The sequence below is a fragment of the Anomaloglossus baeobatrachus genome, chromosome 6 (assembly GCF_048569485.1).
Source record: "Anomaloglossus baeobatrachus isolate aAnoBae1 chromosome 6, aAnoBae1.hap1, whole genome shotgun sequence".
Classification (NCBI taxonomy): domain Eukaryota; kingdom Metazoa; phylum Chordata; class Amphibia; order Anura; family Aromobatidae; genus Anomaloglossus; species Anomaloglossus baeobatrachus.
The window spans coordinates 471,152,413-471,172,288 of record NC_134358.1 but is presented as its reverse complement, the minus strand read 5'-3'; the positions used below and the strand labels follow the sequence as shown (position 1 = coordinate 471,172,288).

Sequence of the window (19,876 nt, the reverse complement as noted above, 5' to 3'; positions counted from 1 at the left end):
TTTTATACATGTGTGTTACATAGTGTATATAGTGTGTGTGTGTATGTATGTATGTATGTGTATATATATATATGTATATATGTATGTATATATATATATATATATATATATATATATATATATATATATATATATATATATATATATATATATATATATATATATATATATATATATATATATATATATATATATATATATATATATATATACACACATACACATACACATACACATACACATACACATACACATACACATACACATACACATACACATATATATATATATATATATATATATATATATATATATATATATATATATATATATATATATATATATATATATATATATATATTTTTTATTACCCAGTGTGCAGAATTATTAAATTATCAGGCAAATGAGCTGTATAGGCTTGAGAGCCATTTAAGTAAATTGGGTAATGTGCATCTCTGTAATGAAGCGGGGTGTGGTGCATCCTGCCATCCCTTCAATATTTCCAAAAAATCAGAAGGCAGCACTTCACTTCTCTTTCAAATAAAATCTTCTTTAATGGCCCATATCACAGGACGTTTCGGTCAAAGGCTGACCTGACACTGTTGAAAAAGGGTCAGCGTTTGACCGAAACGTCCTGTGATATGGGCCATTAAAGAAGATTTTATTTGAAAGAGAAGTGGAGTGCTGCCTTCTGATTTTTTGGCGATATAAAAAAAAGAATCAGCTTCTCTACATGTCTGACTAGCAGAGGGATACAGTTAGCGTCATGTTGCCTTCATCCTTAAAATGTCTAAGACGGCAGTCCATTACAACAAGGTCAAGCAGCAGACATTGGGGAAAACAATGCTACAGTCCAGCAGAGGGTGAAAGGAGTAGTCCTGGGAAGAGAAGAGTATAATAGGAGTCGTCCTGGGAAGAGAGGAGTATAATAGGAGGAGTAGTCCTGGGGGGAGAGGAGTCTAATAGGAGGACTAGTCCTGGGGGGAGAGGTGTATAGGTGCCCAATGTGTGTGGGGGGCGTGGCCGAGCAGGCACAGTGTGTGGGGGCGTGGCCGAGCAAGCATAGTGTGTGGGCGTGGCCGAGCGGGCAAAGTGTGCAGGGGCGGGGCCCGGGTAACTATGCAAAGCGGTTTCCATAGTTACCCGATGTGTACCATGGTTACCCAATGTGTACCATGGTTACCAGCGTGCTCCGGCACACGTGTGCCGGGAGCCGGGGTAAGCTAGTAACCATGGTACACATCAGGTAACTATTCAAAGCGACAGTGCTGGTTCATTTTTTGTTTGTTGGTCTCCTGCTGTGCAGCACGCATCGGCGTGTTTGACAGCGGGAGACCAACGATCTGAATGGGCAGGGAGCATGGAGCCGGCACACGCTGGTAACCATGGTACACAATCGGGTAATTAAGCAAAGTGGTTTCCATGGTGACCCGATGTGTACCATGGTTACCAGCGTACGCTGGCTCCGGCACGATCCCAGCCACGCAAGGGATGTCTCGGTTGGGTTGCCGGTGTGGGCTCCTGGGGGTGTAGCAGTCACCTGGGAGTCGAGCTCCGTGTTGGTTCGTGGAATGCGTGCGGGGGGCGGGGCCTGGCGGAGCGGCCAATGCGTGCACGGGGATGGGCCCGAGCAGCTAATGCGTGCGGGGGGGGCCGGGCCAGGGCCAGGTCCAGCCGAGCGGCCAATGTGACGGCGACGTCATTTTGGAGCAAGACAGACAGAATAAGGCAAATATATATGTACTAGAAGGTGGCCCGATTCTACGCATCGGGTATTCTAGAATTTACGTATTGTGTAGTTAATGTATGATTTTTGAGATAGATATATATAGATATAGATATATATATAATATATAATATGTTGTTGTGTGTAGTTACCAAGTGTTTGTGTAGGGCGCTGTACATGTTCTGGGTGTTGTCTGGGTGTGGTGGGGGGTGAGAGCGGTGTTGTTTGTGTGTTGCGTTGTTTGTGGAGCGCTGTGTGTCTGTAGCGTTGTGTGTGTGTGTGTGTGTGTGTGTGTGTGTGTGTGTGTTGCGCGGTTTGTGTGGGTGTGGGGTGTGTGTGTGTTTTGGGGGGAGGTATGTTTTGTGCAGTGTGTGTGTTGTGCGGTATGTGCGTATATTTGTGTGTGCCACGGTGTTTGTGTGTTGGGTGTTTGTGTGTGTGCGGCGTTGTCTGTGTGTGTGGGTGTCTGTGTAGGGCGGTGTTTGTGGTTTCCAGTGTGTGTGGTGTGTTGTGCAGTGCGTGTGTGGCTGTGTGTGTGTGTGTGTGTGTGTGTGTGTGTGTGTGTGTGTTTTGGGGGGAGGTGTGTACCCCCCATCGTGCTCCATCCCCCATGCTGAGCACCCCCCATCGTGCTCCATCCCCCATGCTGCGCACTCCCCATCGTGCTCCATCCCCCATGCTGTGCACCCCCCATCGTGCTCCACAGTCACACATCAGACAGTATACACGCACACATCTGATCGCATACACTCACACCCCACTTCTGCCTGTGCCCTCCGGTGTGCGGTCCCAGCAGCTGTGCTGCATGCCGTGCTCCTCTGCCGACACGCACACATCCTATCGCATACACGCACATACACACACACACACACACACACACACTGACGATATCGCACATACGCGCTCACACACACACACAACATCCGGAGATATCACATGCTTCTGGCCATGTGATCCTCCGGCAGGTCCTGGTAGGTCACTGCACGCACAGTATCGCCGCCGAGAAGCAAGCGATATCACGGGATGTTGTGAGTGTGTGGATGCGATATGTGTGTGTGTGTGTGTGTGTGTGTGTGTGTGTGTGTGTGTGTGTTCCGTCGCTGCAGGACCTTGATGCGCTCATCTGGGAGCCGGTGTACGCTGGTAACCATGCTACACAATATTACATGGTTACCAGCGTACCCCGCTCGCACGGGAGCCAACACCAGCGTACGCCGGCAACCCCCCCAATGCGAGGGTGTGTGTCGGCTGGGTTGGCGGCGTACGCTGATGTGGGCTCCCGGGGGTACAGCACTCACCTGGGAGTCGGGGCACCGTGTCGTTTCAGGGAATGCGTGCAGGGGGCGGGGCCAGAGCGAGCGTGCAATGCGTGAGGGGGGCGGGGCGTGGCAGAGTTGCCAATGCGTGCAGGGGGCCGGGGCGAGAGGCCAATCCGTGCGGGGGGGCGCAGGCGAGGCGAGGCGAGGGGCCAATGAGACGCTTGTCGCGGTAAGGACAGAATTTTGGAGCAAGACCGACACAGACAGACAGAATAAGGCAATTATATATATACTAGAAGGTGGCCCGATTCTACGCATCGGGTATTCTAGAATTTACGTATTGTGTAGTTCATGTATGATTTTTGTTATATATATAATATATATATATATATATATATATATATGTTGTTGTGTGTAGTTACCAAGTGTTTGTGTAGGGCGCTGTACATGTTCTGAGTGTCGCGGGGGGTGAGAGCGGTGTTGTATGTGTGTTGCGTTGTTTGTGGAGCGCTGTGTGTCTGTAGCGTTGTGTGTGTGTGTGTTGTGCGGTTTGTGTGTGTGTGGTGTGTTTTGGGGGGAGGTATGTTTTGAGCAGTGTGTGTTGTGCGGTATGTGCGTATATTTGTGTGTGCAGCGTTGTCTGTGTGTGTGGGTGTCTGTGTAGGGCGTTGTTTGTGATTCCTAGTGTGTGTGTGTTGTGCAGTGCGCGTGTGTGTGTGTGTTGGGGGGAGGTGTGCACCTCTCATCGTGCTCCATCCCCCATGCTGCGCACCCCCCATCGTGCTGCATCCCCCATGCTGCGCACTCCCAAACGTGGTCCATCCGCCATGCTGCGCACTCCCAAACGTGGTCCATCCGCCATGCTGCGCACTCCCAAACGTGCTCCATCCGCCATACTGCGCACTCCCCATCGTGCTGCATCCCCCATGCTGCGCACTCCCAAACGTGCTCCATCCGCCATGCTGCGCACTCCCCATCGTGCTCTATCCGCAATGCTGCACACTCCCAAACGTGCTCCATCCGCCATGCTGCGCACTCCCAAACGTGCTCCATCCGCCATGCTGCGCACTCCCAAACGTGCTCCATCCGCCATGCTGCGCACTCCCAAACGTGCTCCATCCGCCATGCTGCGCACTCCCAAACGTGGTCCATCCGCCATGCTGCGCACTCCCAAACGTGCTCCATCCGCCATGCTGCGCACTCCCCATCGTGCACCATCCGGCATGCTGCGCACTCCCAAACGTGCTCCATCCGCCATGCTGCGCACTCCCAAACGTGCTCCATCCGCCATGCTGCGCACTCCCAAACGTGCTCCATCCGCCATGCTGCGCACTCCCAAACGTGCTCCATCCGCCATGCTGCGCACTCCCAAACGTGGTCCATCCGCCATGCTGCGCACTCCCAAACGTGCTCCATCCGCCATGCTGCGCACTCCCAAACGTGCTCCATCCGCCATACTGCGCACTCCCAAACGTGCTCCATCCGCCATACTGCGCACTCCCCATCGTGCACCATCCGGCATGCTGCGCACTCCCAAACGTGCTCCATCCGGCATGCTGCGCACTCCCAAACGTGCTCCATCCGTCATGCTGCGCACTCCCAAACGTGCTCCATCCGTCATGCTGCGCACTCCCAAACGTGCTCCATCCGCCATGCTGCGCACTCCCAAACGTGCTCCATCCGCCATGCTGCGCACCCCCCATCATGCTCCATCCGCTTGGGAGTGCGCAGCATGCCGGATGGTGCACGATGGGGAGTGCGCAGTATGGCGGATGGAGCACGTTTGGGAGTGCGCAGCATGGCAGATGGAGCACGTTTGGGAGTGCGCAGCATGGCGGATGGAGCACGTTTGGGAGTGCGCAGCATGGCGGATGGAGCACGTTTGGGAGTGCGCAGCATGGCGGATGGAGCACGTTTGGGAGTGCGCAGCATGGCGGATGGAGCATGATGGGGGGTGCGCAGCATGGCGGATGGAGCACGTTTGGGAGTGCGCAGCATGGCGGATGGAGCACTTTTGGGAGTGTGCAGCATGGCGGATAGAGCACGATGGGGAGTGCGCAGCATGGCGGATGGAGCACGTTTGGGAGTGCGCAGCATGGGGGATGCAGCACGATGGGGAGTGCGCAGCATGGGGGATGCAGCACGATGGGGAGTGCGCAGTATGGCGGATGGAGCACGTTTGCTCAGCCTCTCTCCTTCCAGCCTCCCTCAGCATCAGCCTCCCCCTCCCAGCCTTCCCCAAGATCAGCCTCTCTGCTCCCAGCCTCCTCCAGCACGCTGTGCTCCTCTGCCGACACTCACCCACACCCGATCGCATCCACTCACACACACCCGATCGCATCCACTCACCCACACAACCGATCGCATCCACTCACCCACACAACCGATCGCATCCACTCACCCACACAACCGATCGCATCCACTCACCCACACAACCGATCGCATCCACTCACACACACCCGATCGCATACACTCACACACACCCGATCGCATACACTCACACACACAGACACTGACGAAATCGCACATACGCGCTGATACTCACAATATCCGGGGATATCACATGTTTCTGGCCATGTGATCCTCCGTCAGGTCCTGGAAGCTCACAACAGCACAATATCGCCGCCGAGAAGCAAGCGATATCCCAGGATGTTGTGAGTATTTGGATGCGATGTGATGTGTGTGTGTGAGTGAGTGTGATCTGATTTGTGTGTGTGTGTATGTGTGTGCTGTTGTGTGTGTGTGTGTGTGTGTGTGTGTGCTGTTATGTTATGTATGTTCCGCAGCTGCAGGACCTTGATGTGTGGATGCGATGTGATGTGTGTGTGAGGTGTGTGTGAGAGTGAGTGGGAGCCGGTGTACACTGGTAACTATGATACACATCGGGTAACTAAGGGACCTTAGTTACCCGATGTGTATAATGGTTACCAGCTTTCACGGCCTCCGTTAAGATCCCAGCATCGCAAGGTTATGTGTGGCGCTGCCGGGATCCTGACGGAGCCGGTGTAGAAGCAAGAGATATCCCAGCATGTTGTGAGTGTGTGGATGTGATGTGTGAGGTGAGTGTGATGTGATGTGATGTGTGTGTACTCACCTGGGAATCGGAGCCCCGTGTCAGTTGGGCCAGAGCGAGCGTGCATTGCGTGAGGGGGGCGGGGCCTGCAGAGAGCCGGGGCGAGAGGCCAATCCGTGTGGGGGGGCGGGGCCATGGCGAACCCAGCGGCCAATCAGCTTTGTGTCACCGTAAGGACATGTCACGGTGACACAATTTTGGAGCATGACCGACAGACAGACAGAATAAGGCAATTATATATATAGATAGGTGTGTGTGTGTGTGTGTGTATGTGTATATATATATATATATATATATATATATATATATAAGTGCCAATATCTAAATATTTTAGGTGGGTGTGAAAGAAATGCTGCTAAGTAAGAATGCTTCTTAAAATTAAGGTGTTAATTGTTTAGTTTTATCAATGAACAAAAAGAAAAATGCAGAGTGAATGAGGCAAAGAGAAATCTAAATCACTTCAATATTTGGTGTTACTTCTCTCTGCCTTCCAAAATTGATCAGAGCATCATTTCTTCTAGGTACACTTGCAATCAGGTTTCAAGGAACTCAACAAGGAGGTTGTTACAGACATCTTGGAGAACTAACCACAGATCTTCTGGGGATGTATACTTGCGCAAATCTGTCTGTCTCCTCATACAATCCCATACAGGATCTGTGGGGCCATATCTTCACTTCCAGGACTCCTTGTTCTTTTTATGCCGAAGATAGATCTTAATTATATTGACTATATGTTTGGGGTTGTTATCCTGTTACAGAATAAACTTGGAGCCGGGCTCCTCACTGATACATTGCATGACATATATAACGATCTGCCTGTATTTTCAGCATTGAGGACACCATTAATCCTCAACAAATTCGCAACTCCATTTGCATTCCCCTCCCCACAGTTGCTTTCAGACTCTCATTATTGTACTGCTCTCAAGTGGTAATCGCCTTCTCTTACAGCAAAATATTTTAACTTTAGACTTCAGAGTCCAGAGCACCTACTGCCATTTTTCTGCTCTTAAGCCCAATGTTTCTGTGCAAAGTTGAGTTGCATGGCTTTACCATATTTTACGTATGGATTTTGGACTTTAATTCTTCCATGAAGATGACTACTGACCAAATTTTATTAGAATAGTCCTCAATGTTGCCCATTCTTGTGCTCTTAGCGCTTTTGTAGACTCACCATCTTAAAACCCCATTCTGCTTTGAAATCTTAGCTTGGGAGACACCTTGCTGATGCAGTATAACTACCTTGTGTCTTATTGCTATGGTATGCGATTTGTGAAATGAAAGTCTTCTACGTGCTCACCTATAGCAGAGTTTTGGTGTACCTCACCCAGTTTTAAGCCTCCTACACAGCTGTTTCTGTTTCAATTATTGACTGGTTCATCCTCCGTCTGAAAATGATGATTACTAGTTTGGTATAATTGGTTTCGATATGGTTTAATCTGTTTTTGAGGTAATGGGCGGTCACACCAAAAATTGTTTTGATTTAGTTAAGATTACTCTTTTTTTCTTCATTCACTTTGCATTTTGTTAATTGATAAAAAATAAACTATAAGGCTCTGTGCGCACTGGGAAGTGGAATTTTCTTGAGAAAATTCCGCATGCCCTCAAAGATTACCGCACCCGCGGTAAAAAACCGCGGGAAACCGCACCCGAAAACCGCATGCGGTTTGCCGCGGTTTTACCGCGGTATTATTCGCGGTATTGCCGCGGTTTTGCCGCGTGCGGGTTGGGATGTGCTTTATTGCATTCAATGCAATAAAGCACATTGAAGAAAAAAAAAAAAAAAAAAAGTCATTTAATTCTGAGAGTAGATAGACAGAAGAATAGATAGAGGGATAGATAGATAGACAGACAGACAGATAGATAGATAGAGAGATAGATGACAGATCGCTGCATTTCCCACGGTCGGCAGTGAGTTCACATTACCGGCCGTGGGAAATGACCGGTAATTACCTCTGCTGCTTTCATTCAGCGCTGTGTGACAGTCGCGGCTGGATGGAAGCAGCGCTGGACGTCGGACCTGGATTACGCTGGAGCTTTGGTGCGGGAGGGGTTAATAAAATGGTGAACGAGGCTTGTTTGTTTTATTTAAAATAAAGGATTTTTCGGTGTCTGTGTTTTTTTCACTTTACTTACGGGTTGATCATGTCAGCTGTCACATAGACGCTGCCATGATCAAGCCTGGGGTTAATGGCGGTGGTCCCCCACCATCATTAACCCCTTGTATTACCTTGCCAACACTGCTACACGGCGGCAAGAAGAGCCGAGGACACGCCGGTAGTGCCGCATATTGCATGCGACAGTGCCGGGGCAGCTGCGGCTGGTATTCTCGGCTGCCGGAGGGGGAGTGAGGCGGGGGACATTATCCCTGCCCCTCTCCCTCCCCAGCCTGAGAATACCGGGCCGCCGCTGTGTGCTTACCTCGGCTGGAAGGTAAATATGCAGCGGAGCCCACGTTCTTTTTTTTCTATATTTCCGTTTTCTTTCTATGTGTGTTCTATGTGTCTGTGTCTATGTGATCTATGTCTGTGATGTCTGTGTGTCTGTGTTCTATGTGTGTGTGTTTACTCTGCACGGCTTCCTCTTCCTGTAATGACATCACTTCCCTGCAAAACCGCAAGCAAGTGATGCACATTACCGGAGGTAAACCGCAAAATACCGCAGGGAATAACGCAGGAAAACGCAGTGAACCGCACAGAATTTGCTGCCTGCGTTATTCCCTGCGGGATTTCTTGATTAACATTGAGTCAATGGAGTAAAATCCCGCAGCGCTGTGCGGAAAAGAAGTGACATGCACTTGTTTTTGCTGCGGGATTCCCGCAGCAAAACATGCAGCTGTCAAATTCCGCCCAGTGCGCACAGGATTTTTTTTCTCCATAGGATTTGCTGGTGATTCACTGCAGAGATGTTATGAACATTTTCTGCAGCGAAACATGCAGCAAATCTGCGGCAAAATCCGCGAAAAATCCGGTAAGTGCGCACATAGCCTAACACTTCAAGCATTCTAATTTCACAGGATTTGTTCCAACACCAGCCACATATACTGTATAACCCTTGATGCACTGTCTAGTATCCTCTGCTATTCAAAGTTTGAGCCTTTTTTTCATCTCTTGCTGATGTTGTGCTATATATTTTATCTTAAGTGTGCAACCTATTGTATATTTTCCATGATAGATCTGTTCAGCATCTCGTCCCAGCAGATCTCATTAACTAATTTACAGAATATGTCAGGTTTGTCAGATTTTTTTCTTCTAGGCAGAATAAGGCAATGTTCTGCATTGGAGACTTGTTTCAGATTCCCTCATTTTTGCAGGATACTCTGCTGTTTTTTTTCTTCTTTTTCTTCTAAAACACTAGTGTTCCCACTACAGTCACAGTATGTTGTCTGTCATATGACAACCATCTAATGTCGAAATTTAGGGGCACTTTGCACACTACGACATCGCAAGCCGATGCTTGCGATGCCGAGCGCGATAGTCCCCGCCCCCGTCGCAGCTGCGATATCATGGTGATAGCTGGCGTAGTGAACATTATCGCTACGCCAGCTTCACATGCACTTACCTGCCCTGCGACGTAGCTCTGGCCGGCGACCCGCCTCATTAAGGGGGCGGGTCGTGCGGCGTTAAAGCAACGTCACACGGCAGGCGGCCAATAGAAGCGGAGGAGCGGAGATGAGCGGGACGTAAACATCCCTCCCACCTCCTTCCTTCCGCATAGCTGGCGTAGGACGCAGGTAGCGATGTGTGCTGCCGCAGGAACGGGGAACGACATTGTAACATCGGTCATTGCCAAATTATGGAAATGACCGACGCTACTCCGATGATACGATTACGACGACTTTGCGCTCGTTAATTGTATCAAAAAGGCTTTACACTCTACGACGTCGCCTGCGATGCCGGATGTGCGTCACTTTCAATTTGACCCCACCGACATCGCACCTGCGATGTCGTAGTGTGCAAAGTGCCCCTAATTCTCTGTTCCATGAAGGTGCAGAATTCGTCACGCATATAGGAACATAGCCCAAAGTTGCATTTACAAGATAATCGTGAACAAGCGTTCACAATAATCTTTCAGTGTAAACAGATTGCCAATGTACGAGCAAAACGATGAATGAGCAAAACAGGCTATTAAGTGACTGGCGATTTGTTAAGGTTTACATATTAGTAGTTGTTTAATGCAGACTGTCGAGCCATATAAACAGAACCTTAGGGAGAAACCGCCAGAACAATGATGCCAGTACGGTGCCAAAAACATATCGAACAGCTGTGTATTTTTATTCTGCAGTGTATTACCTTTTGAGGGTTGTGCCCACTTTAGATAAACTTTTCTCTGGATTTTCTGCAGTAAAAAAAAATACACATCAATTTGCAGTGGCAATATCTGCAAACCAAGGATATATCCAGTTTCATGCAATGTGCATTTATAATGCTACCACCTTCACCCTTTGATTTGCAACAGGTGAAACCTGCTATGAATAAATGCTGCATGAATTGACAAATGTCAAATATGCAGAGCCAAGCAATTGGTGACCCAGTTTTGAATTAATTTCTTTAAAATCTTATACACAATGGTGGTAATAATATAATATCCAGCAAAATGTGTCTGGACTGAAAAGTCTGTCTGAAAACATCCCGTGTGTATGCACCCTGAGGCTGTAGCCCCAAAAGGACGATGCCATTCCAAATGCATTTTTATGCTATATGGACATCACGGCGAGGGTCCCTTTTTTTAAATACAACAGGGGCGTTCTGTGTTGAGGTAACTTCTTTAATTTTGATCCCTGTTACATTATAGGTTGTAAATGGCATCCAACTTTAATCGTTCCATTTTGCATTGCAGGATAATGACAATGAGCCTCTGCAACTGAACCAAGATCCTCCAAGCTTTCCTGGACAAGACCGCTCTGGGTTTTGCTTTGATCCAAGGTATTTTCAAATGTTTGACGTATCAATCTGACAGTGTTTTTGGAATGTGTAGATACCAGACTACCAGGAAGAAACATACAAACTATGAACAGGTCCTTGGTCAGATATATACAGTTAGGTCCAGAAATATTTGGACAGTGACACAATTTTTGCGAGTTGGGCTCTGCATGCCACCACATTGGATTTGAAATGAAACCTCTACAACAGAATTCAAGTGCAGATTGTAACGTTTAATTTGAAGGTTTGAACAAAAATATCTGATAGAAATTGTAGGAATTGTACACATTTCTTTACAAACACTCCACATTTTAGGAGGTCAAAAGTAATTGAACAAATAAACCAAACCCAAAAAAAATATTTTTTTATTTTCAATATTTTGTTGCGAATCCTTTGGAGGCAATCACTGCCTTAAGTCTGGAACCCATGGACATCACCAAACGCTGGGTTTCCTCCTTCTTAATGCTTTGCCAGGCCTTTAGAGCCGCAGCCTTCAGGTCTTGCTTGTTTGTGGGTCTTTCCGTCTTAAGTCTGGATTTGAGCAAGTGAAATGCATGCTCAATTGGGTTAAGATCTGGTGATTGACTTGGCCATTGCAGAATGTTCCACTTTTTTGCACTCATGAACTCCTGGGTAGCTTTGGCTGTATGCTTGGGGTCATTGTCCATCTGTACTATGAAGCGCCGTCCGATCAACTTTGCGGCATTTGGCTGAATCTGGGCTGAAAGTATATCCCGGTACACTTCAGAATTCATCCGGCTACTCTTGTCTGCTGTTATGTCATCAATAAACACAAGTGACCCAGTGCCATTGAAAGCCATGCATGCCCATGCCATCACGTTGCCTCCACCATGTTTTACAGAGGATGTGGTGTGCCTTGGATCATGTGCTGTTCCCTTTCTTCTCCAAACTTTTTTCTTCCCATCATTCTGGTACAGGTTGATCTTGGTCTCATCTGTCCATAGAATACTTTTCCAGAACTGAGCTGGCTTCATGAGGTGTTTTTCAGCAAATTTAACTCTGGCCTGTCTATTTTTGGAATTGATGAATGGTTTGCATCTAGATCTGAACGCTTTGTATTTACTTTCATGGAGTCTTCTCTTTACTGTTGACTTAGAGACAGATACACCTACTTCACTGAGAGTGTTCTGGACTTCAGTTGATGTTGTGAACGGGTTCTTCTTCACCAAAGAAAGTATGCGGCGATCATCCACCACTGTTGTCATCCGTGGACGCCCAGGCCTTTTTGAGTTCCCAAGATCACCAGTCAATTCCTTTTTTCTCAGAATGTACCCGACTGTTGATTTTGCTACTCCAAGCATGTCTGCTATCTCTCTGATGGATTTTTTCTTTTTTTTTCAGCCTCAGGATGTTCTGCTTCACCTCAATTGAGAGTTCCTTAGACCGCATGTTGTCTGGTCACAGCAACAGCTTCCAAATGCAAAACCACACACCTGTAATCAACCCCAGACCTTTTAACTACTTCATTGATTGAAGGTGTCTCCCTCGTTAACCTGTAGAGTTAATTGCAGCCCTTAGAGTCCCATGTCCAATTACTTTTGGTCCCTTGAAAAAGAGGAGGCTATGCATTACAGAGCTATGATTCCTAAACCCTTTCTCCGATTTGGATGTGAAAACTCTCATATTGCAGCTGGGAGTGTGCACTTTCAGCCCATATTATATATATAATTGTATTTCTGAACATGTTTTTGTAAACAGCTAAAATAACAAAACTTGTGTCACTGTCCAAATATTTCTGGACCTAACTGTATTCAGGATCCAAGAGCTACAAGGCAAGAGTTATCCACTGAACCATGTGGCTACCAAAAATGAGACATGTTTATTAAATGGGCACTATATTAGGCGATAACAACAATCAGGCTGTCCGTGTAATGATTCCTCCCAAAACTCATGTCAACTTTACTTTACTTTTCTTTTTTTTTTTTTTTAAGCTTTCCATATATTATAGATATACATACACACATATCCATATTCCATATGTGTGTATGTATGTATCTATATATAATATATATATAAAAAATACAGTACAGACCAAAAGTTTGGACGCACCTACTCATTAAAGTTTTCTTTATTTTCATGCCTCTGAAAATTGTAGATTCACATTGAAGGCATCAAAACCATGAATTAAAACATGTGGAATGAAATACTAAACAAAAAAGTGTGAAACAACTGATATGTTTTATATTCTAGGTTCTTCAAAGTAGCCACCTTTTGCTTTGATTACTACTTTGCACACTCTTGGCATTCTCTTGATTAGCTTCAAGAGGTAGTCATCGGAAATGGTCTTCCAACAGTCTTAAAGGAGTTCCCAGAGATGCTTAGCACTTGTTGGCCCTTTTGCCTTCACTCTGCGGTCCAGCTCACCCCAAACCATCTCGATTGGGTTCAGGTCTGGTGACTGTGGAGATCAGGTCATTTGGCATAGCACCCCATCACTCTCCTTCTTAGTCAAATAGCCCTTACACAGCTTGGAGGTGTGTTTGGGGACATTGTCCCATTGGAAAAATAAATGATGGTCCAACTAAACGCAAACTGGATGGAATAGCATGCCGCTGCAAGATGCTGTGGTAGCCATGCTGGTTCTGTATGCCTTCAATTTTGAATAAAACCCCAACAGTGTCACCAGCAAAGCACACCCACACCATCACATCTCCTCATCCATGCTTCACGGTGGGAACCAGGCATGTAGAGTCCATCCGTTCACCTTTTCTGCGTCGCACAAAGACATGGTGGTTGGATCCAAAGATCTCAAATTTGAACTCATCAGACCAAGCACAGATTTCCACTGGTCTAATGTCCATTCCTTGTGTTCTTTAGCCCAAAAAAGGTCTCTTCTGCTTGTTGCCTGTCCTTAGCAGTGGTTTCCTAGCAGCTATTTTACCATGAAGGCCTGCTGCATAAAGTCTCCTCTTAACAGTTCTAAAAATGAGTCTGCTGCTAGAACTCTGTGTGGCATTAACCTGGTCTCTAATCTGAGCTGCTGTTAACCTGCGATTTCTGAGGCTGGTGACTCTGATAAACTTATCCTCCGCAGCAGAGGTGAGTCTTGGTCTTCCTTTCCTGGGTTGGTCCTCATGTGAGCCAGTTTCTTTGTAGCGTTTGGTTTTTGTCACTGCACTTGGGGACACGTTCAAAGTTTTCCCAATTTTTCGGACTGACTGACCTTCATTTCTTAAAGTAAAGTAATGAAGGCCACTCGTTATTCTTTTTGTCAGCTGCTTTTTTCTTACCATAATAGCACAGTCTATTCAGTAGGACTATCCGCTGTGTATCCACCTGACTTCTGCACAACACAACTGATTGTCCAGACCCCATTTATAAGGCAAGAAATCCCACTTATTAAACCTGACAGGGCACACCTGTGAAGTGAAAACCATTTCCGGTGACTACCTCTTGTAGCTAATCAAGAGAATGACAAAAGTGTGCAAAGCAGTAATCAAAGCAAAAGGTGGCTACATTGAAGAACCTAGAATATAAGACCTATTTTCAGTTGTTTCACACTTTTTGTTAAGTATTTCATTCCACATGTGGTAATTCATAGTTTTGATGCCTTCAATGTGAATCTACAATTTTCAGTCATGAAAAAAAAGAAAACTCTTTGAAATAGGTGTGTCCAAACTTTTGGTCTGTACTGTATGTGTGTATGTAAATATGATAGATTAATTTCTTCTTATGTAATCTAGCAATTTTGGCATACCCAGTTCCACCTGTGGGCAAGGTCACTAAATGATTAGCTTGCTGAAATCTACACTCAGTTGCTTCCCTGTACACATCCCCAGTCATTGAACTTGCAGAATAACACAGGCCATGACTATTCGGAGCATAATCTGAGAGCTACTGGCTGAGCCCTGCCCCTGGCATGCAGGCTATGTTTGACTGACAGTCTACTTTATGTTCAAAGCACAGACAGAAAATTTCTCTACTCTGTGCTTTGAACAGACAGCAGACTGAGTTGAGGAGCCTTGAGGTCAGATGACCACAAGTCAGCTCAGGAATACAGCAGAATTTTTAATAGCTAGTGAATTCTGAAGCTTCTTTAAGGAAACCTGTCAGGTCCTCAGTGCACCCAGAACCACTAGCAGTTCTGTGCACATATCTATATTCCCTGCCTAATTGTTCTTGTATCTAGTAGCATACATAAACAGATCTTTAGAAAATGTTTGAGATGCAAATTAAACCCATGACTAGTCGCAAGGGCGTTAGTTCCTTGTCTAGTCAGCCCAATTAGCATGTTATCACATCCCTATGGATGTAATAACCTGCTTTACAATGCCCAACGTCATGGCAGCACGTGTGGCTTTTTGATCTCCTTTGACGCCAGGTATATGCACCCTGGTTTTAAAGAGGATCATTGCCCATGATTGGAAGTCGTCTGTACTTCTGATCATGCACACTACTCAGAAGCCGGATGCATGCAGCTTCAGAGAGGTATAGTGCACATGACTGGAAGTGCGGATGACTTCCAATGGGCAGTGAGCGTCTTTGAAGCTGGGACACATACATCTGGTGTCAGAGAAGCTCCATGCTGACTGGCACAAAGCTGTGCTCATGATGGATTTTTGTATTGCACCACCATGACGCTGGGTATTGCAAAGCAGGTTATCATGCTCACAGGGGCGTGCTAACATGCTAAAATGGCCGACTAGTCTGGGAACTAACGCACCTGTGACTAGTCCAAGCCATCATTAGCATTTTCTAAACTGTCTTTAGAAATACTTTTTCTAAAGATCTGTTTCGGTATGCTACTAGATGCAAGGACAGTTAGGCAGGGATTCTAGATATGCACCCAGAACTGCTAGTGGTTGAGGGTGCATTTGAGACCGGACAGGTTCCCTTCAATGTCTGTTAGGCTTTACAGTGTATTAATCTGTGTCATATCTCTGAAGTCTGTTTTGCCCTTCCCCCTATATTTGCAGACTTTACTGCAAGTTAGAGGGCCAACCACAGGATGTTCATTTATAAACTGGCGCTATCATGCTGATACTAAACATACCTTTAGTTGTGAGAGCGGATGTATAGTTTCTGAAATATAGGCAAGTAAAGCTTATGAAATGCACTGTTACTTGATAGGTTCAACATAATCTCGAATAGGTGGGTGGTGTTTTGCTAGTTATTCCCGCCACTGTTTGCCTGCCTGTCCTTCTTCCCCCTGTCTCTCTCCTCAAGTAACTGTGCATTTCACAAACTTTAATTGCCTAGATTTCAGAAAGTATACATCCGATCTCACAACTAAAGGTATGTATAGAATCAGCATGATCGCACCAGTATAGCCCTGTCTTTAGTTTATGTAAGAAAATCCTGGTGGTCGGTCGTCTTTAAATGTATGACTGTAGGAATAACCCAACTAATTGTTCAACTAAGTAATGTTATTCATTTGGACGGTGTTTATTGCTTCCTTTTCAGATACACAATACACAAGAAATGCCCGCTGTGTACCATGGTATTTCCACCCAACTACAATCAGAGTCAATTTGAGGAGCATGTGGACAGTCACTGGAAAGTGTGCCCAATGTGCAACGAGCAGTTCCCCCTGGAGTTTGACCAGCAGGCATTTGAGCGACATGTGCAGACCCATTTTGATGGCAATGTCCTGAATTTCGAGAACTAAGTCTGTTCAGTTTTGTGGTGTATTAGCTTTGAGAAGTTCACCTTAAAAACTAGAAGAAGCTGCTTAAAGCAACAGATATGACATATGCACTGCAATGTACCTAGAGCTGAAATAAACAGTTTACCCCCTGTGATGTCATTTCCGGTAGAGGAGTTTTACCTCTCTGTATCAGACCTCTATTGAGAGACTGCATTCTGCTTCTGGTGTTTTAGCTGTTTAATGTAGAAAAGCCAGATCACGTCCTGTGCTCTTCTCATCGAGGTCTGAAAAAGGTTCATGGTGGTAGGTCACTGCATGTCTTCTATTTGAGTTTGTGCTATGTAATTTAGTAGTTATGGAGTTTGCTTGACATACGTGCTTTTATCTGGTCACATGGTTCATGTAACATTGTCAAACATACCTAAAGCCCAACTCCATTCTGCATTCACTCAATTAATATGACAAGCTGGCATCTTCTGACTTATCCTCTTCTTGCCCCTCGTAGTGGGAGGTTGGGATACTTCAGGCCGCTCCTGTATCTGTGACCACTATTTCAGTACAGGTAGTTGTGTGTACTAAAGTAGTCACTTGGCGTCCCATTGGCTAATACAGAAAATGTGACTGCTCTGTCTCTAGCACACAGCCATCCAATTGCTTCATGCTATTGCATGCAAAGCACTCTTAGGCAGACTTATTGTGAACTCACTGGGATGCCCCCCCCCTCCCCCTCTAATTACCTCCATGAGTAGACCTTCAATTTTAATGCATTTTAATGCCCTCATACACATTAGATAAAGGTAGTCTGAACCAGCTGATTGTCTGATGTATATGGAGGACTCCTGACTCTCCTCAGACAATGACATCAGGGGAGAGCAGGATCGGGCCCTTGCAATTTCAATGCCCATTACTTTGTTTTTACGGAAGGCAAGCTGCTGCCAGATGTGTCTGGCAGCGGCCTTCTCTATTTTCACCCTTGAAATTACATAAATCATGTGTATGGCCAGCAATAGTATGTAGTTTATGACGGGTTCACTTTAGCAACTTACAACAGATAGAACTCTAAGCTGTGACTAGTTACTGGCCAGGTCTCGCGACTATACACTACATGCTCATTGTGAGGGACTTTTAGACAAATTAGTGCAAAAAATGAGGTTTTGCTCGTAACAACCTAAAAACAGCTTCTAGCTTCCATGTTTCAAGAGCACATTGTGAAATAAAATCAGGTCTCCGATCTTACATTCATCACGGGAATGTGTAATCCATCTTCTAAATGTCTTTGTTCTGTAAATGTGAAAATAATCACGAGTACTAGATTGATTGCTTGCATTTGTTGCACACACTATGCGATTATACATTATTAGTCATAGGACAAGTCATCTATACGACTTTTAATGTATATAGTCCTTAAAAGCGCCTCATTTAAATTGCATATATGGATATAATTGTGTTTTTGTTTTTTTCTTTAGATATAATTGTGTTTTTGTTTTTTTCTTTATTAAAAATAAATAAATTATCAAACTTGTAACTTGTTTTTGACCTATTTTCTCTAATCTTATTTTAAATAAACTAAAATACAATCCTTCAATGAAATAGTTGTTGTTATGCCTTTCTATAAAATGGAGGTGTTGGGGGGGGGGGGGTTTGGGAGGGGAAAGGGAAAATTCAGACCATAGGAAAAGCGCACAAAAGCAGTAGTTGTAGTAAGGAAGTGTCACAGATTCACGTGGATAATTTCCATTTTTGCGCTTTTTGTCCTCACCTTTCTTCCCACGGCCATAACATTTTTATTTTTCAACTTTTTTTTTTAATGAGACTAATTGTAATTTAGAATGACACCATTCATTTAACCACATAGTGTATTGGAAAATGTGGAAACAAAAATTTCAAGTGTAAAGAAATCTATGGGCTGGACACAGAACTCAATGACAATCTAACTTCAGAGCTTGTTTTAATTGAAAGAGAGCATTACTAGTGTAATGCATGTAATGACTGACCAGTGTAATCACAGATCTCTGCAGTGAGAGCAAACACGGTACAGCAGAGCTGAACATTCTCTTATTACAATCGCATCTGCAGCTCTCCTGTTGTGCTGCCAGCTCAGCTGTACCCCCTTCCCCATACTAATTTGAGATGGAAGCTGAAGAAGTCTTATTCGGAATACGGCATGGCTCTGAGATCTGTTCTAATGAGTGTGATAACTGTCTGTCATTACATGTCTCACACTATTAATGCCCCTTTTAATTTAAAATAAGCTCTGCGGGCAGATTTTTGGGGAGACCTGTGTCTAGCCAAAGAAAGGTCTTGGCTTAAATGTTAAACTTTTAACAGAAGAAGGTGAACTTATATATTTTGAGTCGTAGAGTATTTGTTTTTGCGGTTTTTTTTTGTGTTTTTTTTTTTAGTATTGGCTTGGCTGTGACACCTGTATTGTTTTATTCTGTAAATTGTGACATGATTATCTCATATTTAAAATGTCACTTAGCGATTTTTGCATCTAATTTATACAATCCAGTCTTAACAGTTTCAGCATGCAAACTGTCCGCCCCTACTGTGCGGAGGTGACAGGTGCATCTTAATAAGATTAATATCAATGTGTAGAGTATTTCGCCGAGCCGGGCGTCTTACTCAATGGGCTGTTTAGAACTGGGGAGTAATTGTATATATTTATATACATTTTCTTCCTCAGCCGCCTTTTATGAGTCTGTGTGCCGGTGGAACTTATCACCTTTAAAACCACAAGGGAAAAAAATAATGAGCCGCTTGTACTTGTTCTCAGTCAGAGGCAGTTTATTTAACTTTGATTTACATTTATAAGCAGCTTTGACAGGAGTTTTTGATTCATTAAGTTGCCTTCGAATTGAAAACATTAAAACCCCTGTCACCTTCCAACTTAATGTACTCTGTCCCCAACAAAACATATGAAAATATAATTTAAACACTTTTCACAGACACAGTACAATACATTCACTATACACAATGTAACAAAATAGTCCCATCCTTACCTGTGGAATAATACTGTCACACGGAGTAGGTAAATAGAAACTGGAATTTCAGTTTTATAGCTGAAAAGAATTTACATGCAACAATGATATTATTTTACAACTGTTTAGCTGTTGCTCTAACATCCTGCCTGGGATATAAAGAACTCTGCCAAAAAAAGATACAGGATTTTTTCCTTGCAGGGCTGCCAACAATGCAGAAGATTGCAAATTGCCTAATAGGGTTTGCTGGATGCTTCCCGCTTCATCCCCATGTCTGGATCAGGCAGCATATGTGAAGGGGATCACAGAA

At 45.1% G+C, this 19,876-nt stretch overlaps 1 protein-coding gene across 1 annotated transcript in view; it reads left to right on the top strand.

Moving 5' to 3' along the window:
* Positions 1-18,110, top strand: part of TAX1BP1 (Tax1 binding protein 1) — a 124,849-nt gene extending 106,739 nt beyond the window's left edge. Inside the window, exons 17-18 of the mRNA XM_075315328.1 lie at positions 10,895-10,980; positions 16,402-18,110. Of these exons, the coding sequence (XP_075171443.1) occupies positions 10,895-10,980; positions 16,402-16,606 (291 nt within the window). The 3' untranslated portion in view covers positions 16,607-18,110. The remainder of the gene's footprint in view (positions 1-10,894; positions 10,981-16,401) is intronic.
* Positions 18,111-19,876: the final 1,766 nt, after the last annotated feature.